Source organism: Hyaena hyaena, unplaced genomic scaffold, assembly GCF_003009895.1.
Source record: "Hyaena hyaena isolate Hyena2069 unplaced genomic scaffold, ASM300989v1 scaffold_3, whole genome shotgun sequence".
Taxonomy (NCBI): domain Eukaryota; kingdom Metazoa; phylum Chordata; class Mammalia; order Carnivora; family Hyaenidae; genus Hyaena; species Hyaena hyaena.
The window spans coordinates 8,718,188-8,739,614 of record NW_024080635.1 but is presented as its reverse complement, the minus strand read 5'-3'; the positions used below and the strand labels follow the sequence as shown (position 1 = coordinate 8,739,614).

Genomic DNA, 21,427 nt, shown 5'->3' with positions numbered 1-21,427 from the left:
AAAGCAGGACTGGGGGATGGGAATTCAGGGGAAAGAACCCTTGAGCAAAAGGAGGAAACGCATGAAAATGAGCACATTGCAGGTCCCAGACACTGTGCCTTGTTATCTTGGGACTGAGAGATTAACCCTTTATTATAGCCGAAGCTGAGGCTCAAAGATGAACTAACACAGCCAACCTGCAGCAAAGGATTTGAAACTCAGATTCTCTGCAAAGCATGTGCCGCCCCACCTGTGGGCCACGGGGCGGGAGGGGAGGGAAGGGGAAGGACCAGGAAGCTCTCCTCAGTCTTCCACGGACTCTAGAGACCATGATGACCACTAAAGCAGAAAGGTCGTGTCAGCGAGGACTTGTTACGCGTTCTGTCGGCCCTGGCTGAGCTCAGGAGCCTCCACGTTCGCTCTGCCAGGAACCTGGCCTGGGTGCAGCCCCTGCAGACATTGGAATCAGATCTTCCATCAAACCTACATCTCCCAGCAGCACATTGTTGTTCTTCTCTCCTGAAGAGGGCATTCTTGGGGTGTGTGCTTACCTCTCCCCACTTTACTGGAGCCAATTCTCACCATAAGAAGTTCTATACATTAAAGTAAATGATGGAACACGGGATCTGGTGGATGACTTTAGCCGGAGTCTGTAAGTTAGGCCTTTGTCCCTTACTCATTAATTCAGCATTTGCAGAGCCAGCACCTGGGTTAGACCCTGGGATACACAGTGGCACACGAGTCTGGCACGCACAGTCCAGTAAGGGTCACTGGGCCCACTGGGGATGCACCTACCATGGCGGCGGGGGGTGGGGGGCAAGGCACTGCTCTGACTCGTGGACACTGGCTCAGTTACCGCAATGAGCTTTCATGGTAGGTGGTCAGGCCCCCGTTTTTAAAATGAGGACACTGAAGCACAGAGAAGTTACAGTGTACAAGTTGACACTGTGTGAGTGGCAGTGAGCAGTGCTGCTGTGCTGGCCTTTCACCCAAGCACGTGCAGTCGGTGACACTTACCCAAGTTGGGCCGCTGGGGCAAAGCTGACCTCCGATGCAAAAAGATGCCCTAACTGTTGGCTAACAATGATTTCTTCTCTCCGCTATGGGAAATCAATGCCCAAAAGAACCCTCTAGCTGGCTTATCACCTTGACAGATGTCCCCTTCGCAGACCATCTCCACCAGGGTTCCACAGCCACTTGAGTCTCTCTCGGATTCTTTGGCTAAGTGGGAACGGCAGTTTGTCTTCACAGGCTCCTGGACTTCCCTTTCTGTGATGCCTGCTGTTTCCACCCCTCTCAGAAACTTCTGTGGGAAGTTCAGACATCAACATTTTATATAGCTACAACTGTTTTTCTCAAGTATTGAATCTCTGGGGTTGGGGGCCCCAGAGTGTGGATTTAAAAAAAAATATATTGTTTTAAATGTTTACTTTTGAGAGAGAGAGTGTGTAACTGGGGGGAGGGGCAGAGAGAGAGGGAGACACAATCTGAAGCAGGCTCCAGGCTCTGAGCTGTCAGCACAGAGCCTGATACAGGGCTCGGACCCATGAACCGTCAGATCATGACCTGAGCTGAAGTCAGATGGTTAATCGACTGAGCCACCAAGGTGCCCAATAATAAGTAATTCTTAAAATGGACAAATTATTAAAAAGTTTGAGAACTACTCTGGCTAATTTGCCACAAGCTCTTTGCAGCTGGCCCATGGGTCAGGCCGGGGAAGCTTGCACATCTGGTCACAGTACACACTTCGCCCCCGCTCTGTGTGCCTGAATCAGACAGACATGGCCCTTACCTTCCTGGAGCTTCCATCTAGTAGAGGAGACCATAATCAGATAACTATAAATCATTGTTTAAAATACAGATTTCTGGTTGCCACCGCAGAAATCTGTTCAAATAGGTCAGAAGTAGGATCTGGAGATAAGTACTTTTCATAGGCCTTCCCCAGTGAGTTCGAGGAGCAGCTAGTTTGGAAATGCCTAGTGTAATGGAAAAACAATTCATGAGCTTTAAAAGGAGTCAGGTCCAGGTTCACATCCAGGCTCCATCATCCTTTAGCTTTGTGGCACCTCTTTGACTCAGTTTCCTCACCTGTAAAATGGGAATAATCACACCCCATAGGAATTCTGGTAAGGATTCAATGAGCTCAATTCATTTTAATGTCCTTCCTTTGTTCCCTCTAAATATGGAATGAAAGGAAAAGCTTTATTTCCTATTGATGGGAACTGAGTTTAGGGTCACGAGCTGAGAACTACTTTGAGGTCAGCAACTCCTTCCTGATAACTCAAATCCTAGTCCATGCTGCCCCAGACAGCTTTTCTGTTTTTGGACTCCTATCTATTCTTTCAGGCCCTTATGTTATAGCTCCTAACAGCCACGAAAGAAGCAGACACCACCTAACTTCTTCTTGTATCAGGAATCACAAACTCACTTGCCAGGCATTTGGCATAAGACAGTAGGAGGAATGGGTGGAAACAGGAAATGAAAGCTACTTACCCAGCTCCACCTGGAGCAACATCTTTGGAATTTTAAAGAAAAGACAGAAATCTAGACTTCTTTGTAAAATTTCTGTTTTTAAAACCCTGTGCCACAGCTGTATGAAACAGATCAGAAAAACTACCTGATGTGGATAACTTTCCAGAAAAAAGCAAGTTACCAAAATTGAGAGGTACCAAGTCTAAACAGACTAGTTACCACAGAAGAAGGAGACAAAACAGTTGTGGAGCCTCTCCTTGAGATGATTTCATAGGGCAATTCTTTCACCCTTAAAGTCAGGTAACACCAGTGCCACTTAGACTACTCCAAAGCAAAGAAAAGGAAGGAAAGTTCTATTGAAATTAGTATAACACTGACATGGAAGATGGATAAAGATAGAACCCAAAAACCCCCACACCAGATGAAACTTATTTATGAGTATTGGCATGACCACCCTAAATATTAGCAGAATCTAACAGCATATTAAAACAATGAAACGGGGGTGCCTGGGTGGCTCAATTGGTTGAGCATCCAACTCTTGATTTTGGCTACAGTCATGATCTCACTGTCATGGGATCAAGCCCCGCGTTGGGCTCTGTGCTGGGCATGGAGCCTGCTCTCTCTCCCTCTCCCTCTCTTCTTTCTCCTTCAAAAATAAGTTAATTAAATTAAAAAATAAAACAGTGAAATCATATCTAATCATAGGGTTTACTTAGGGCTGGCAGGATACTCAGACTATTGGGATAGGCTAGGCAGTCATTCTTAACTGGAGGTGATGTTGCCCCTGTTAAGACACGTGGCAAAAATGTTATACGTTCCACAAAACGCAGGACAGCCCCCAAAGCAAAACGTTATCTGACCCCAAAGGTCAGTAGTGCTGAGGATGTGGAACCCTGGACTTGGTCACGTTGTAGTAACAATTCCCAAATCTCGGTGGCTCAGAACAACAAAGTTCTGGTTTTCATTGACACTGTATGTCCACATGGGGTCTGCTGGGGCTTTGCTTTATGTCATCCTCACTCAGGGACCCGGGAGGCACCCACCTGTGCTGCTAAGGTTTTCAAGACGAATGAAGAATATTGCACTGGCCACTAAGCTACGTCCAGAAGTGACCGCCATCATTTCCGTCATGTTTCATCGTACCTAAATCCAGGGGGATAAGGAAGTACAATCCTTCCGTGTGCCTGGACACAGAGAACTGGAAATACTTGCTAACAGCACCAAAGACTCCAAAAGTAATCGCAACAGCCTAGATCCTCAGATAATCCATGAGGCCACCCAACTTCAAATCCCACGCTTCCTAGCTGTGTGATCTTGAGCAAGTGACTTAATCCCTCTGTATCTCTGCTCCTTCCTCCAAAAAAGGAGGAAAATATATCAACCTGGCAGAGCTATTAAGTAATGATGTCATGAGTTAAAATGTGGAAAGTGCTTAAAACAGTGCCTGACACATAGAGTTCAGGACATGTTATCCAGGTGTTGACGATGAATAAGGTGAAGTGTGGCCCACATGGAATGGGCAGTTAGTAAAGGATTGTTGTTATGACCGAAGCTCTGAGGGAAATGAGTGTTCAAGGTAACCTAGCTGGTGAGTACTGCACGGTGGTTGAGGGCCTGAGCTCTGGAGTCCTGCCTTGGCACTTAGTAAGTACTCAGTAATGTTAATTAATATTTGGAGAGGGTTCAAGGTGGTTATGTGCATGGACACTGCTTGGGTTTAAATCCTAGTTACAATACTAACCAGCTGTGTGACCTTGGGCACGTTACTTAGTCTCTCTGTGCTCTAGTTTTATCATCTATAAAATGAGGACAATAATAGGACACCTGCAATTATGAAGATTAGAAGATAACGTAAGTAAAGCCTTTGGGACAGTGTTTGGTGCATTATTAGAACTCTGTGGTTGCTAACTGTATTTTGACCACACTCCTAGTTCGCCATACAGGAGGCATCCAAAAGCAAAACAGTTCGTTTCTCCCAGCCTAATTAAGTCAGGTGAGAAGGAGCACAAATACAAATTTAGCAGGTCTTGAATCACAGAAATGTTTGCAATGAACCTGGGAATGAGAGAAGGAAAAACACTGGAAACTTTTCCTATCTGCCCAGGCAGTTGTAGAAGTCAGGGAGGATTTCCATTTGTTCTCAGACATCCCTGCAAGGTAGGAGTTCAAGAGAAGGGACAGGCCGAGTAAGCCCAGTTAGCAGAGGTGAAAGGGCATTATTCCTAAATCAGAGCCAAATTAACTCTGCAACTGCTGGTTCCCTCCAAATTCGGCCCCTTTAAGCAATTGCAGTTTCCCCTTCCAACCAGACGGGGGCGCTGAGTCAAAAGCCTTGCTCTTAGCAGTGTTACTTAACCTTGCTAATAGCAGTCACTATTTAACCTTTTCCAATCTACTGACCAGAAGCTGTTCCAAACATTTTCCATGCATAATCTCATATTACCCTGGTAATAAAACCCTACAAAGTAGGTATTCTTATTATCCTCGTTTTAGATATGACAAATCTGAGAAGAGAAACTAAGCAACTTGCCCAGCAGGCCAAACCCTAATATTTGTAAAACGGGGACAAAAGTACAACTTGGAGGCATATTTTAGAAGTTATAAATGGAGTTCATGAACTGTTGTACAAAATACAGTCTGTTCTGCTACCTTCAAAAATGGACCTTCACAGTGACCTGAAAGGAGGGCCACGTTCAAATTTCTGGGCTTCTTGGAGCTCTGCACTGGAAGGTGGTAGAAAGGAGAGCGCAGGAATCTCGCCCTCTACCCTCCCCTTCTCTTCATACTCCTGAGTATGTTTCCCTGCAAGGGGCGTTGTGCACGTGTGTGCAGATGTCCTAACCTTATGCTCAGGTTCTGTTTTAAGGTTTCTTCCTCCCCCCCCCTTTTTAACGTTTCTTTATTTTGAGAGAGAGAACAAGAGAGGGGCAGTGCGAGGGAGAGAGAGAATCCCAAGCAGGCTCCACGCTTTCTGCGCATTGCTCGACACGACCCCACGTTGTGTGATCCCACGACCGTGAGATCATGACCTGAGCCAAAATCAAGAGTCAGACGTTTAACCGACTGAGCCACCCAGGTGCCTTGTTCTAAGGTTTCTAAATTGAAAGGGTCCATCTGATTTCCAGCATAGTGGATCACAAAAAGCCACAACAAAGCAGAACATCATCACATTTTATAACATTACGGACCAAAAGAAAATCTTAAAGCCTTCCAGAAAGAGAGCGGGTGGGGGGGGGTGCACCCCATATAAAAAAATCAGGAATCAAAATGGCATTGTACTTCTCAAAGCTAGAAGAAAACAGCAATATCTTCAAAAGTCTAAATGAATTTTATCTTCAAGTTACCAATTAAGTATAAGAGAAAAGTAAAGACACTGTCAACAGTCACTTAACATGTGTGGTAGTGTGGTAGCCAGTCTTTAATGAGTTCTGTTTATTGACATTCATAACCTTACATAATTCCTTCACACTTAGAATTTGGATGACCTGTGGAACCATGGGATATTTCAGAACTGACACTGTAATTTCTAAGGCTAGCTCATAAAAATACATTGTGATTTCTACCTTGTTCTCTCTGCTTTGGTGAAAGCTAGCTCTCGTGTCTTAAGCAGTCCTATGGAGAGGTATATATGACAACTTACTGAGGCCTCCAGGCAACAGCCTGCAGCCACCTGCCAGCCATGTAAGTGCGCCATCTTGGAAGTGGACCCTCTAGTCCCAGTCAAGCCTTGAAAGACTCTAAGCTCATGAGAGAGCTAAGCCAGAACCACCCAGCTAAGCCACTCCCAAATTCCTGGCTCAGAGAAGCAGTGAGATACATGTTAACTGTTATTTTACACAACAAAATATCATTAATACAGATATACTGGGGAGGAGGGGGGAAGGAGCCACAACGTTTTGTAGTTCTTCCAACCAAAAGGTGAAGTCCGTATCTCCACCCTTGAATTTGGATTTGGCCATGAAACTTGTTTTGGCTGATGGCACATTAGCAAAAATAACAAAAGCCAGGGTTAAAAAGTGCTTGTGTAATTGGGTCTTCCTTCTCTTGCTTCTAGAACTCGTATTTGCTTCTATAGCTCCTACCATGTGACTAAGCTCAGGTAGCCTACTGGAGGCACATGGCCCCATCACCTCAACTAACAGCCGACATTAACCAGACATGTGAGGGAGACCATTCCAAATGATCCAGACCTAGCCAAACTGGCCCAGAAAAAGAATTGCCCAGGTAATCTACAAAATCATGAGTATAGTGCCTGGCACATTAGTGCTCAATAAATCAGTAAAGGATGACAATGATGAAAATGCAGGAAAGAAGCCAGAAGTGAGTAGATATCCTGACCTGTGTAGTAAGTAGTAAGTAAGTAGAAAGGCCTGTGTTAGTCCTGTGGTGGGACATGGTCTTTCCAAAGAAAGGCATTGAGAGTATCATTCAATTAAACAAATATTTAAAAAAATTTTAATGTTTGTTTTTGAGGGAGAGAGAGACAGAGTGCAAGTAGGGGAGGGGCAGAGAGAGAGGGAGACACAGAATCCAAAGCAGGCTCCAGGCTCTGAGCTGTCAGCACAGAGCCCAAAGCGGGGTTTGAACTCACAAACTGCGAGAATATGACCTGAGCTGAAGCCGGACGCTTAACCAACTGAGCCACCCAGGTGTCCCTCACTTAAACAAATATTTACTGAAGTGTTTACTATGTGCCAGGCCCCAGGCCTGAACTGTGATAGGAACGCAAGAATAATTTATGATATTGTGCTGTTCTGAACCAGAACCCAGCTCACCTTTTTCACACAAAATTGAACTAGGACATCAAAATATGTTTGAATGGCACTTGAACAGATGGATCTTTTGATTTGTATTTCACCAGCCCCCAGTCTCGTCCGAACACTCCAGAACCACACATGAAGGGCAAGGGATATCCAGAGTACCCCATAACTCCTTCTACATCCTCAGTCTTTCCCTCTCCTCACCAGCAGTAAGAACGCATTTGACCCTGAATCCAAAATCATTTCAGCTCTAAACAGTGGCTGCCAATTCTTTTGACTGCTGCGCATAATATGAAAAACATTTTACATTGCACCTGGGCACTCAAACCCAAAACTGAAATAAAAGTTCTATACGTTGAGACTTAGAATGTGTGATATGTTTTGAATTTTTAATTATATTCTATTTAATGCTGGTCGCAATCCTCTAAATAGATTTTAAGGTCACAACCAGCCATTTGGAAAAAAAAAAAAACAAAAAACCCTGCTCTGATATGTCACACGGCAAGGGGACTTAAAGGTCATCTAGTCCAATTCTTGCACCTTACAAGTTGTAAACTGAGGCTCAGAGTAGTTAAGTCACTTGCGGAAGGCCACAGAGCTAGCAGGTTGGCAGTGCTGGGATGTGAACCAAGATCTGACTCAGCTATAACCATGTGTCAGCCGCTGTGCCGCGTTCTTTCACTTCATGATTTCGTGTAATACTCAGCGTGATTCTATGAAACATTATCATTCCCACTTTTCAGGTGAGAAAAGGAAGTCTCGGGATGGGGAAAATGACTTATTCAGAGAGTCACACTGTCAGTAGCGGACCCAGGACTTGGCTCCAGATCTGGTCGTTCTGGCCGCTAAGCCCACTCTGCAGTGGGAGTGTGAGCTCTGGGTGCCTGCACGCGCACGTGTGAAGCAGCGATAACGTGCCCCCAGCTCTTCAGGACCTTATCGCTGTACACGCTTTCCTCGACCAGCTGCCCCAAAAACGATGGCGAAAGATCACAGCCTTTAGCCTAATGGGGAAGGAAGACGATTGGAATTCCAGCCCCATCATTTACTGGAACGCCAGCCTAATCTCTCTGCGCTTCAGTTTCCACACCTGAGAAGCGGGGAGAGCAGCGGGACCCGTCGACTCCAGGCCCGAGTCCACGCGAGCCCCTGGGCACCTGGAAGCGCTTATCAAACATCAAGCCACCCCCTCGGAGCCCCGCCCCCCCGTTGCCCCGGGCGCATGCGCCGCACAGGGGCGCCTTTTACGACGCGGCGGCCGCGGCGCGCTTAGCGGCGGAGCTGAGCGGAGCGAGGGCGGCGCGGGCGGCGGCGGGGCCGAGGGGATGCGCGGACGGCGGCGTCGCCATGTCGCACGGCCACAGCCACGGCGGGGGCGGCTGTCGCTGCGCCGCCGAGCGGGAGGAGCCGCCCGAACAGCGCGGCCTGGCCTACGGCCTGTACCTGCGCATCGACCTGGAGCGGCTGCAGTGCCTCAACGAGAGTCGCGAGGGCAGCGGCCGCGGCGTCTTCAAGCCGTGGGAGGAGCGGACCGACCGCTCCAAGGTGGGCCTTTCGGAGCCTGGGGCGGGCGGGCGGGCGGGCGAGGCGCGGACCCGCGCGGGGCCTCAGGCCTCCCGTCTGCTTTGTCGGCCTCAGTCCTGCTGTTAAAAATAACGACAGCCCGCTTGCCAAGCGCTCTCCCGTGCCTGTCACTCTGCCCGCCTCTTGGGAGGGAAACAGCGTCGAGTCTCCCCATTTTGCAGGTAGGGGAACTGAGTCCCGGAGAGGGAAAGGGGCGCTTTGGCTTTACGAAGCCGACATTCTCTTCCAGGGCTTTCCGGAGTATGGCCGTGAGGGCGTTTTCCCTCCTGTTTGACTACTAGTCCCAGTGGCGGCCTGATCATATCACCTGATGAAGACCAAAGACAGGCTAGGCAGGTGGAGCGTGTTACCCTGTCCAGAGCATTTACCGTTGTGGGGTCACACAGCCATCTGAAAGCTGTGGACCCCGTAGGCGCACAGTTTTGCACACAATTTCAGGCTAGCTGTGCCTGAAGGTTCATTCGTGGGTTCCCTGTTTAACCCTCTGAGAGGATGGTCTGTAGACTACTAACTTACTAGCATCAAGTTAGTAAGGGCTGAAAACCCCAGGGAGGTCGGCTATTTGCATTGCACTCCCAGGCGCAGAGCAGGGTGGAAGATGCCTAAAACTGTAGGCTCTCAGCACATATTTGTTGCTTTCTCCTCCCCACCCCCCATCCCCTCCAGTTTGTTGAAAGTGATGCCGATGAAGAGCTTCTGTTTAATATTCCGTAAGTATCTCCTTGGTGTTTGCCTCAGGCTAGATAGGCTTGTACCCAGACTCCTTATCAGGATTCATTCATTGGTTGTGTCCAGAGCACACATCTGTTTCTAGAAATGGGGGGAGATTACGGTGTGGTGGGTGTGAGGAGGAGAGCAGAAAGATGTATTGGTTGAAAGATAACCGAGAAGTCATGGTATGTTTCTTAGAACTGCAGAATGCCAGAGGCAGACAGGATCTTAGCAATTTTCTGGCACAGTTAACCCGACCCATGAGTAAACCGAAGCCCAGAAAGGGGAAGGGTCTTGTCTGGGGTCACACAGCTGAGCAGTAGTTCAAACCCAGGTTGACAACTTCTTTTGCATTCTGGCAGATTTACAGGCAATGTCAAGCTCAAAGGCATCATTATAATGGGAGAGGATGATGACTCACACCCCTCAGAGATGAGACTGTAAGTGGCAAGGGCTTAGGCCTTCAAGGAGCCTCTGAGTTCTCTTTTCTCTGCTAGCACTGTATTCCAGAATAATATGCTTTTTTCTTTTTTACTGGGTTAACTATCCCCTCCCCCCCTCTTAAAAATCTTGGTCTTGGTCTGCATCAGGGTACACTTACCTCTTCCTGAATTAACGACTTTTTAAGATTAAGTGTCTTTAAGGCCAACAGCTTGTGTCTTTTCAGAGTCCTTGCTGTGCCAGCCATTCATCCAGAGAGCATCCTATAAATGCCAATTGTTGATGACGTTGCAGTTTCCTTAGTAACCCAGCTGCAAATCGCAAAAGATCTGTATGGTTTCTACTGGGGTTAGGTTCCAGGTGTACCCTTGGTCTTTCACACAGTTAAAAATCTTTGCGTGTGTTGTGTTTACGTGGAATTACTCCCTGTGAGCATGCACGCCCTTTAGCGAGCAAAGTTCTGTACAGCTCCTGCGGCACAGGAATCTGTTGCCACCAGGGCTAGTGCCCCCTATGTGACAGCTTGCGTTGTTCCAGCCTAGCCCTCCCGAAAGAAGGGGAAACTTCTGAGTGCTGGAGAAACAAACACCAGAAGAACTTTTCATTAAAAAAAATTCTTCTGAAGACATTTGAATGAAAAATTTAAGAAATTGACCCTTTTTGAATGTTAGAAACATGAATTTGAAAGCAAACCCACATGTTTAATCATTTTAAGTAAACAGTACGTTTGAGTTGATGCTTTTGGAGACTTGTTTACTGGGGAGACGGATTGGCTCGAGAAAACTAGAAATCCGTGTTGCGTTGTGGTTAAGAGTGGGCTCTGGAATACACAGCGTGGGTTCCAGTTCTGTCTGTGCCACTTACCAGCTGCGTGACTTTGGGCCATTATTTACCTTCTCTTTATCTCGGTGCCCTCATGTGTAAAATGACAGCAGTAATAGTAGGAACCTCGTAAGATTGTAGAGAGGATTCAATGATCTATAACATGTAAAGAGCTTAGAATAAGTCTGGAACTTAATAAGTGCGCCATTTTGGGAGGGCAGGTACAAATACTTAACGTAAGACGTCAGATCTAAGCACTTTATGTATGTTACACTTCATTGAATCTAAGATGCTGTTGATATATCTTTTACACCATTAATAAAGAAAAAAGATTGCCTCTTCAACTGTGACATGCCACTGAAACATCTGGAAGAGTTAAATTGGTATTTAGTGACATTTGAACACAGATTAGGTGTTAGATGATGTTAAGGAATTATTGTTAATTTTTGTAAAATGGTACCACTTTTTTAACAGTGGCATTTTAAGAAGTCTTTACTTCTCAGAAATATGTACTAAAGTAGGAGTGAAGTGAGATGTTTAGGATCACTTTAAAATACCAAGCACAAACCAAATGGGGATGATAGCATATAGGCATAATGTTCATTATTGAAGTCGAGTGATAAATGGAGGTAGAGTAATTGTATTTTTCTCTTTACTTCTGTATAATTTGAAATTTCCCATAGGAAAGTGTTTTAAGTCTATGTATCTTAGCATTGATTCAGTGTAACCTCAACACTGTATTGGATATGTACTATCACTATCCACAGTTTTTAAATGAGGAAACAGATACAGAGAGGTTAAACAACTTGCCCAAAATTATACAGCTGGGAAGTGACAGGGCCAGGCTTTAAGCCTAGGAAGTCTGGTTCCAGAGACACTGCTTTTAACTACAGCACTACACTGCCTCTCATAATGCTACTCATAAACGTCCACTGTTATTATTCTGTGCATCATTCTTAGGAACACTTTGAAGCAAACATTTGCTTTATTAAATTACATGCATTTTCCTGCCGCTTATATCTAGGCCCCTTCCGTGTGGGTGTGTTAATAAAAACACTCTAGAGATGGTGGGGGTGTGGCTCAGGTCTTGAGAATCTGTGAGTTAAAGAGGAGACAGCTGTTTCTTAGATATTTCTTTGAAAATTTTTTTCTTCACAAGCAGTTTTACTTGACTTTCCAAAGCCCGTTGTGAGCTGGCAACCTTTTGTGGTCTTTTCAAAATGGAAACCCCCAGATACTATGTTTTTACAGAACTCTAAGACGACTCCATGTATAGGGAATTTTGAACACACAGATTGCTTGAGTGTTAAGTGACCTGCTCTTATCTCTTAACTGTGTTTGATATGTTTCTGCCAAAGTATTTCCCATGAGTAAGCTGTTTTGTTTAACCTCCTCAGCTTGGTCTGAATGTGCAGAGTTGCTGGTTTTCTCCATGCATTTGCTGCATGTGACCTGGTCTGAGCCTTCTCTTTGTATATTGCGTCTCATGTGATCTTAACCCACTCAGAGATGCCGCTGGCTTATGTTGCAGTTCTCAGCTCTTTTCTTGCTAGTTTAAAGATACTTGTGTATAAATGCCAGTAAAATGCCATTCCTAAAATTTGATCTTTTTTTGATAGAACTGAAGGCAGTTGAGTCAATAGGCAGTTTTGAAAAACTGAAAAGTATGATAATGCACATTTCTTGATTTTTCTTCCCTTTCCTTTCTCAGGTACAAAAACATTCCACAGATGTCCTTTGATGATACAGACAGGGAGCCAGATCAGACCTTTAGTCTAAATCGGGATCTTACGGGAGAATTAGAGTATGCTACAAAGTAAGCACTGAACCTGTCTCCATTCTCTGGTTTCTGAGGAACAGCAGGCGTTCATTGGCAGTGAACACACATGTGCATTAGCACTTACTGAGCTTGCAGTTGAGTTTGGGCCCATCTCCTGCTTTCTTTGTAGCAGAAACTAGTTAAAACGGTGGAGGGAAGCTTGATCCTCAGCTCAGTCAGTTTTTGGCAGAGATGCAGGGCAAGCCATAGGCCTCTTCAGTTTGTAAGCAGCGACAGATCTGAGTGAGCTCCTAGGGTGGTCTTAGGAAATACGTTTTCAGAATTCTCTTTGCACAGTGGGCTTCCAACAGGCCACGTTACACATGACCACCTTAGCTCTTCACTGGCTCTCTCTGTTTCCTGGTTGGTGAGATCAACACTGAACTTGCAGCAGAATCGCTGCTTGGTCGCACAGCATTTCTCATTCCCGCTCCTTGAGGGCAGGGCGGTGTTGACTCATTTTTCTATTCTTATTGCCTTGGGCAGGATCTGGCAGATGCCCTGGCTGTGTCTGCTGAATCCATTGCTTATCCAGAAAGGAAGAATGAGACCTAAGAGCCCCAAGTTTTCTCTGACATTTGCCCAGATTTTACAAGTTGGAGCTAGAATTATTTCTGACTGGGTGCTGAGATATTCATTGAACTCTAACCTGTGTCTTCTCTCCCCACCCCCTTCATTCTCTAGAATTTCTCGTTTTTCAAATGTCTATCATCTTTCAATTCATATTTCAAAAAACTTTGGAGCTGATACCACGAAGGTCTTGTATATTGGCCTGAGAGGAGAGTGGACTGAGGTAAGAAGGGGCAGGAATTCCTGACCCCTCAGTGTGTGGGTGTGTGTTTGTGTGTGTGTGTGTATCCATCTGTGTGCTGCCATGTGGGTGCTTTAGGGAAAGGAAAGAGCAGGTGAGACACTGCTTGCTCCCAGTCTGTTTGTAATTTTTCTTGGTTTCATTACTGTACACTGTCCATCTGCTTTGATGGGCTCTCAGTATTTTTAAGGGAGTTGAAATAATACAATTGATATCAATTCATTTTTTTCACTCTAAGATTCTTTTCTTCATTCAACATTTTTGATGACCTTTCTTGTTTCAGGCACCAGAGATAAGATGATAAACAAGCTAGACAAGGTGCTGTTCTCATGGTGGCACCATTACAGTGGGGATTGGGTCTTCTGAGTTATGGGGTGAATCACGGATGTAGTCTTTGCAGTTTTCTAGGATAAATGTATCAGAAGGGGGAAGAGATGGCTTCCAGCAGTGAACCTGAGTAAGGACGACGACTCCAGGGTATGGTCTGGGAAATGGCCAGCTGACCCAGCCTCTCCCTTTTCTTGCAGCTTCGCCGACACGAGGTGACCATCTGCAATTATGAAGCCTCAGCCAACCCGGCAGACCACAGGGTCCACCAGGTTACCCCACAGACACACTTCATTTCCTAAGGCTGCCCAGGGCTCCCACAGAAGCACTGTGTCAGCGAAGATGTACAGCGTCCTGCTGGGGAGGACAAAGAGCTGGGGGTCCAGAGAGAGTCGGTGCCACAGCCTCTGCCAGGCTTTGTCTTTGGGGCTTGCTGCAGGAGATACCACACCACCAGGCAGGGTTGTGTGGGTGCTGAGGGATAGTCGTGGTTCTCTAGGGCCTAGAAATTGCGTCTGGGGCTGGTCAGCATCTGGCAGTCTTTGGCCTGGCTTCCCAGTCAGTGTGGCCATGGGATCCCAAGTGTCTTGTTGCTTTGTGGCAGGATTTTTGTGTGACTTGGTTTTTTTTTTTTGTTTTTTTTTTTAATGGAAACTATTTCCTGGGCTGCAGTAAACTTTCTGAAGCCTCAGCACTGTGTTTCTATTAGCCATCAGGAGGGTCTCCAACTAGAAATACTTGTCCCTGCTTGCTCCTTCTTCCTGTCAGTGTTCAGCATTCTTGTCAAGTTGCCCAGCTTGGAGTTGTCTGTCACGTACTAGTGTCCCATGGTCAAAGCTAGGAGAGCAGGAATGCCCTGGTGGTGCCTGATAGCTCGAGGAGTAGGTCTTTCTCCCTTTCTCCCTGCCTAGGTAAGCAGTCTCGGGAGAGCATGGGCATCGTTTCTGTGTGGGTGAGCTATCCTGGTTGGATAAGATTGGGACCTAGGCAAGATTCCCTTGGGACATCCTTCATGTTTATTAGCTTCTAACTAATGTCACAAGCACAGTGCCAGAAATTGGAGATCTGTTTTTCTGTTCATGGCTTTTTATTCGCCGTAACTAATAAGCTTCCTAATAAATCTTTGCTGGACTTCATGTTTGTATATTCTTTTGATTTTTTGGTAGTCCTGATGAAACTTTTACTTTACAGGAACTTTGAAATTTGTTGTTGTTTTGTACTAGGTAGATCATAAGTGCTACAGTGATATTCAAGACTAGATCATTTCTCCAGGAAAGGTACAGTGGACCAAAAATACTGCTATAACCACCCACCCACACTTTGTAAAGAGGAACGTGAAGTTATAAACCAATGTCCAATTTCTCATGAGAGGAAGTAACTTGTGGAGTGACATTTAACTTGCGGAGTGATTCTGGAACTCACCAGAAGAAAGAAGAGCAAGTGAGCAGCCCATGGCAGACCCAAGACTTTGGACTTAAATTCTGTAAGTCAAGATAGCAATTGGAGAGAATTTAAATATCTAAAATGAGATCTGAGATGGTCAGGATTCTCTCCTTTGCAGAAAACAGAAATAGTGGATAATGGGAATTAGTGTTGAATCTGATCCTCTTGAGAGAATTCTCCTGAAAGTGTTGGCCCTCACTGTTTCTCCAGCCTGTCCAATGGAAAGCCTGCTGCCGCCATTTTTTCAAACCTCAAGATTTCTGAAATGCATCCTGAAATCTCCCAGAGTACAAAAACAATTCTTGATGCACTAAGGGACCTATTCCTCAGCCACAGTGTCTTTATTTCGGTTGGATCATTTTGGAGATAAAAATAAAGGCTATGTCTTTAAATTTGGAGTAGGGGGAAGAATAAGTTAAAAAATCTTAGAGCAGACTATCCCTTCATTAATCCACTAGTTAAAGCCTAGTCACAGGTAGCCCCTGGGCTGGGCTTCTGAATTGGAAGCTTCGCTCTGAAGAATTTGTTCAAGACTGTGAAGTGCCCCAGGATCCTGGGCGATTGGGGGTGCAGGAGGAATTGTTCACTCTTCCATAAGCAGCCTGCGTGGGGATCCTGCACGGGGGGCAGTTGCTTGGTCTCGAGCACTTGTCCCTCTCTGACGTCTGGTCTGGAACATCGGCTTGTTGCAGTTCTTGGGACCCAAAGATTTCCTGCTCGGAATCCTGGTATTTTAGGTTCTTTGTGACCTATTGAACACCTAAGACCAAACTGCCTCTTGGCCTGGGGAAAGTGCTTTGGAGTTCCCAAGTTGACGGTGTTCTTACAGTTCAAAGAACAGCTACTGTAGGTTATGCTGGGAGAATGAGTCCTAAGCTGCTGAAGAACCGCTGTCACTCATTTCCTGTTTGCAGATGCCCACCTGTTCCCTTAGGGACGTGGCCCTTCAACTCTGTTTGCCTCCCTTTCCAGCCTTTCTGTGGACCCTGAGCCCATTTCCACTTTATCAGTGCAGCAAACAGCAAAATGGGGACAAAATGAAGCCCTTTTTGTTCTTAACAACTGGAGCTCATTGATGGTACTTTGTGCACCGTCTGCGTGGCATTGCTTGTCGAGGCAGAGCTAAGACAGCACGGCCAGTGCCTGGCCAGCTGTCCTGATGTGACCTGTGTTGTTTTCCCAGGGTCCTTTTTAGTCACTATGCCCTCACACTGTAATTTTACAGTGTACAAGGCATTTCCACACGACCTCGTTTGAGCCTAACAGCAAAGCTGTGAAGGAGGCAGGGTGGTGGTTATCACCGTGTTTTATAGCTCAGGAAGCAGGTGCCGAGAGGCAGCAGTACAGTGTTGTCCTGAGATTGCCGTTTCCTCCCCGCCCCGAGCGTGAGTTTCCTCCTCTCTAGAGTAAGAGTGGAGGACTAGATGGTCTCTAAGGGTGTCTTATGTGTATGATTCCATCCCTCCAGTGTATGATACGTCCTGGGTCATTCTGAGTATGAGTCCATCCAGAAACGGCATTAGAGCCAGTGGCGGATATCCAAGACGACAGCGTGGGAAACTATGCTAGGAGAGGTGTGCCACCCCTTCCGGAGGGCTTTCCTCCAGGAGGCGCACGGGTGGTGGCAGCAAGCGGGAATTCCCGACGCGCCATCTAGATTCTGCAGGCGACTCCCTGCCTTCCTTACGGGGAGCGGCCCCACCGTATCCAACATGGCAGCTCCTATCTGGCGGATCGCCGACGCCCACTTCCGGGTTCCGTACCGCTGGCCAGGCTACTTCCGGCAGCGCGATGGCTGGGTTCCCGGGACTCGAACGGAAGTTCCGGCGGGGGCGGCCGAGGGGGAAGAGAGTGTGTCTGTGCAGGAGAAAGAGGAGAGTCGCCCGAGAGGTCTCGAAACCCCCAGGGAGTGGAGGTACCCTCGTCCGGGGCCAGGCGGCGGAGGGAGGGCACTGGGGGGAGATCGGACCACCGCGGGGGTCCCGGAGAGTGGGGAGGGGACCGCAGTTGTGAGGGATGGGGGTGGGGAGTGAGGTGCGAAGAGGCGCTGGCCAGTCCTGGGGACTTTGGGGGTAGAGAGGGGCGAGAAGGCGGCCCGGCTATGACGGGAGGGACTTGAGGTGGAAAGTGGAAGATCCTATTGTGGGGCGGGGGCCCCACAGGGTCAAAAGTAGAACAATCCTTTGTGGACAGGAGAGGGTCCTGGGTCAGGGTAGAAAATGTCACTGTGGGAAGGTGTCACTGTGGGAAGGGGGCGATCCTTGGTCAGAACAGACATTCCCAGTATAGGGAGTGGGAGACCCTGGATTAGAGTGGAAGTTGTTACTGTGGGGAGCTCCCTTCCCTGGTCCGCGGAGAAGGCATTACTTTGAGAGGGGGGACCCTGGGGTGAGAGGTGGAAGTCTCCCATTGAGGAAGGGAGTCCCAGCTTAGGGCGAAAGGTGCATCCCCGTGTGGGAAGAGGGACCCCAGGGTCAGAGGTGAGGGGTCTCACGTGGAGAGGTGCACTCGGTCAGAAATGGAAGGTTGAAGCCAGTGGGGAGGGTGGGCGCCGCTGGCAAGGGTGGGCGCTTAGGAACAGGTTGCACAAGCTTCTGGGGACTTTGGAGGATGCTAAGGATGGGGAGGAGCCAGCCAGCCTCACATTCTTTTGTGTGTTTGGGAGTCCCAGAGCACGGTCAGACTGGGGGACCTGGTTGGATTCCGTGAGCAGTTGCAGCAGCAGGTAGCACCATTCAGCGGGGTGTGGGGCGCCAGTTATGGCTGGTGGACCCGAGTTCGTGGGCCTGCTGGAGACAAGGGCAGCCCCCTGGGGATCTGGGAATGGCTGAGCCAGAAACTGCTTGTGAAGGCTGGGTGGGGGCTGGATGGGAGAGAGGTTGGAGAAAATGTGTGGGGCGGTTGGGGGTAGGGGCTGAAAGCATATTTTTTCTGGCATCCCCCCCTTCATTTCCCAGTAGGGCTGGGAGTTGGTTAGGAGGGCCTGGGGGCTCTTGATTGGAGAGCAGGGAGGAGGCAGCTGGGGGGGGCTCGACAGCAGGGGGTGACCTGGCTCCCCCTCCCCCACCATCCCTAAGCCCTACTTCTGCCCCTCTCCGTCTCCAGCAAGCTCAGGCTAGGGGTTGGGCCAGAACCGGGGACACTTGGGTGGCTGCCTCTGCTTTTCAGCCCTGGAATAATAGAGGCAAACTTCCTACCGCCTCTGGCCTGGGACTTCTTGCCTTTTCTTTGTGGCCAGGACAGAACCCAGGTACTTGGAGGGGGGGTTGACGGCCTGAGTGGGCCTGGGGTTTGAGGCTCTTGTCCCGTGTCAGCAGTCTGTCCCCTGCCTGGTCGTGCTCTTGACCACTCCCCCCAACTTTGCCCAGGCCCCAGCCGTGGAGCCCTGCAGTGTATGTGCGGTAACACCATGTCTGTGCCCCTGCTCACCGATGCTGCCACTGTGTCTGGAGCTGAGCGGGAAACGGCTGCGGTAAGGTCCCCTCCTGCCCTCAGCAGCCCCCAGGCCAGAAATGGAAATGCGGTGTTGAGATGGGAGCAGCCTGCAGCCAGGCGGCAGGGAGTTAACACCCTGTTTGGCTGCTACTGTACTTCCCCCTAGGTCCTTGGGGGTGATCGGGGCCAGAAGTTGGAGGCCAGAGGGGAATGAGAGCAGGGTGGGGACTGCCCTCTTTCCACATCCCCATGTCTCACCCTCTTGCAGGTTATTTTTTTACATGGACTCGGAGACACAGGGTAAGTGAGCTGGAGGGGGGGTGTTCTTTGGGAAGGTGGGGAAGGGCCCAGCGGGCAGGATTAGAGGCCTGCGCCCTCCTTTCTCCCTCCCCACATCGGTGCCTTTTTTCCCTTCCTTCCTACAGGCACAGCTGGGCTGACGCCCTCTCCACCATCCGGCTCCCTCACGTCAAGTACATCTGTCCCCATGCGTGAGTGTCACCCTAGCAAAGGAGGGGCTGAGGATGGGGATAAGCTGGGGGGGGGGTGTGTCCTGTGGTCCCAGGCCTGTTCTCTCCTGCCAGCTGCATCCTGCGGCCTGGGCCCAGGGCAGTGGGAAGTGCCGTTTTCAGCCTTCAGTCCCGCAGAGCCTGCAGCCCCAGCCCCCCAGTCCCCCAGCCCTAAGGCCTCCTGGACCCGGGGACCTCCTGTGCCCCTTCCCCAAGTACTCACCCACCGAGCTGGAACCCCGTCACCCCGTGTTGGGCTCTGCTTGTCTGCTGATGCCCCAGCCTCCAGCCCCACGTGGCACGTTGCCTGGCAACACCTTAAACACAGGCCTTCCCCGCTGGGAGGGGCCCCCAGGGGCTACTCTGCCCCCTCCCTGCTCTCTGCTGAGGCTCCCTCACCCCTTCTGAGCATGATGGCCCTTCTTGCCGCCCCTGCCCAGACCCCGGATCCCCGTGACACTCAACATGAAGATGGTGATGCCCTCCTGGTGAGTGGCGGGGGCAGGGACGGCTGCTGAGAGAGCTGCAGGGGAGGGGGCTGGCCAGGGTCTTCCTGTAGCTGCCAACACCGCTCCTCCCTCAGGTTTGACCTGATGGGGTTGAGTCCAGATGCCCCAGAGGACGAGGCCGGCATCAAGAAGGCAGCAGAGAACAGTAAGGCCCCAGTCCCTCCTCAGCACCCCCCTCCTCCCCTGCCGGCCCCCCAGGAGAGTGTTGGGCAGCATCTGGCTCCCTTCCCTGGGCCCCTCCAGCAGCTTTGCCCCCACCCAGTCATGCCCCCTCCCCCCAGTCAAGGCCTTGATTGAGCACGAGATGAAGAATGGGATTCCTGCCAATCGAATCGTCCTGGGAGGCTTTTCACAGGTGAGGGGAGAGAGAGGGGGTAGGGGGTGGCAGGAGAGCTGTGCCCTCATGACCTCTCATTCTCTCCTCCCTCCAGGGTGGGGCCCTGTCCCTCTACACGGCCCTCACCTGTCCCCACCCTCTGGCTGGCATTGTGGCATTGAGCTGCTGGCTGCCTCTGCATCGGGCCTTCCCCCAGGTGAGTGTCTCCACAGGTCCCCTCCTGCTCTTCCGGTTTCCTCGTGGCCTGGGGATTGTGCCCAAGCACTGGCTTTGCCCTCGGAGCCCTGTCTGGCCCACAGGCAGCCAATGGCAGTGCCAAGGACCTGGCCATCCTTCAGTGCCACGGGGAGCTGGACCCCATGGTTCCAGTGCGGTTTGGGGCCCTGACGGCTGAGAAGCTCCGGTCCGTTGTCACGCCCGCCAGGGTCCAGTTCAAGACTTACCCAGGTGTCATGCACAGCTCCTGCCCTCAGGTCAGTGAAGGGGACCACTTCCCGCTCCCCCCTCTCCTCCAGCTGGGAGCCTCTCACAGTCCCTCCTCACCCCCAGGAGATGGCGGCTGTGAAGGAGTTTCTTGAGAAGCTGCTGCCTCCTGTCTAACCGGAGTCGCTGGCCCCCAGCGCAGGCCCCCAGCTTCTGGGGGACCCAGCACGCACGGCACCATCTGGGATCTGAGCCGGTCGAGTCCCCGTCCCCACCATCCCTGACCTGTCCTCTTCCCATAGGCCTCTGGGGCAGGCAGGCTCAGGCCTGCCTTCCTGGCCTCAGCCACCTGGCTGTCTGCAGCAGGGGCTGGGCCGCCCTCTTCTCCCATTTCCCTGGAGGTGGGCCCCCCTGGCAGCAGTATTGAAGGGGCTGTAGGCAGCGGGAGAAAGGGGCCCAGCCGCTGACCCACTCACTCAGGACCTCACTCACTAGCCCCGCTTTGGGCCCCCTCCTGTGACCTCAGGGTTTGGCCCATGGGGCCCTCCCAGGCCCCACCTACCACTCCCCCCCCTCCCCCAAGTGATTCTGCCCAGATAATCGTGTGTCTCCTCCTTCCCTCCAGCTGCTTCTCAATCATGAATGTGTCCATGGCCCGGCCCCCGTGCTGCTGTGGGCTGCCTGCCCCTGGGCAGGGGTGTTGGTGAGGGGGCACAGTCCTTCGAGGGGGGCCTTCCCTTAGCCCCCCCCAAAACATGGGGGCTGGACCCTTCCCCCCCACTGCCCTGTTCCCCACCCCCACCCCCACGTAGGCCTGGAGCCTGCAGGGCTGGACTGAGGCTCAAGGTGTCCCCCAGCTGTCCCACTCCCACGTTGTCCCCACTCTAGGGCCGGGGGAGGTGGGGGAGTTGTGTCTCGTCTTCTGTCTCTGTGTGGTTTTGGGTGTTTTTCTTGTTGTGTCCTGGATTCCGATAAAATTAAATTGCTTCACCTCTCAGGCTGGATGATTCTGTCCAAGGGGTAGAGAGTGAGCATGTGCAGGCAT

General features: G+C 49.8%; 2 protein-coding genes across 3 annotated transcripts; both read left to right on the top strand.

Moving 5' to 3' along the window:
• Positions 1-8,485: 8,485 nt before the first annotated feature.
• On the top strand, positions 8,486-14,862 carry PITHD1 (PITH domain containing 1). The gene is made up of 6 exons (XM_039233466.1): positions 8,486-8,756; positions 9,462-9,505; positions 9,869-9,946; positions 12,481-12,585; positions 13,273-13,381; positions 13,927-14,862. Exons 1-6 carry the CDS (start codon positions 8,559-8,561, stop codon positions 14,026-14,028), a joined length of 636 nt encoding a protein of 211 aa, XP_039089397.1. The 5' UTR covers positions 8,486-8,558; the 3' UTR covers positions 14,029-14,862.
• A 2,114-nt stretch (positions 14,863-16,976) lies between these two features.
• LYPLA2 (lysophospholipase 2) lies at positions 16,977-21,379 on the top strand. 2 transcript variants are annotated; one of them, XM_039233927.1, is made up of 11 exons: positions 17,012-17,084; positions 18,338-18,419; positions 18,538-18,641; positions 18,873-18,904; positions 19,030-19,095; positions 19,554-19,601; positions 19,697-19,767; positions 19,904-19,977; positions 20,054-20,155; positions 20,259-20,432; positions 20,509-21,379. In XM_039233927.1, the coding sequence occupies exons 3-11, from the start codon at positions 18,564-18,566 to the stop codon at positions 20,557-20,559; spliced, it is 696 nt and encodes a 231-aa protein (XP_039089858.1). In that variant the 5' UTR covers positions 17,012-17,084; positions 18,338-18,419; positions 18,538-18,563; the 3' UTR covers positions 20,560-21,379. The 2 variants fall into 2 exon arrangements, with proteins under 2 accessions (XP_039089851.1, XP_039089858.1); XM_039233920.1 differs by lacking the exon at positions 18,338-18,419 and having other exon boundaries at positions 16,977-17,084.
• The last annotated feature ends 48 nt before the right edge of the window (positions 21,380-21,427 follow it).

Coding starts and splice junctions, on each gene's coding strand:
- PITHD1 (XM_039233466.1), top strand. CDS start 8,559: ATGTCGCACGGCCACAGCCACGGCGGGGGCGGCTGTCGCTGCGCCGCC. Junction 12,586..13,272: donor GAATTAGAGTATGCTACAAA/GTAAGCACTGAA, acceptor TTCATTCTCTAG/AATTTCTCGTTTTTCAAATG. Junction 13,382..13,926: donor TGAGAGGAGAGTGGACTGAG/GTAAGAAGGGGC, acceptor CTTTTCTTGCAG/CTTCGCCGACACGAGGTGAC.
- LYPLA2 (XM_039233920.1), top strand. CDS start 18,564: ATGTGCGGTAACACCATGTCTGTGCCCCTGCTCACCGATGCTGCCACT. Junction 19,602..19,696: donor AAGATGGTGATGCCCTCCTG/GTGAGTGGCGGG, acceptor CTCCTCCCTCAG/GTTTGACCTGATGGGGTTGA. Junction 19,978..20,053: donor TCCTGGGAGGCTTTTCACAG/GTGAGGGGAGAG, acceptor TCCTCCCTCCAG/GGTGGGGCCCTGTCCCTCTA.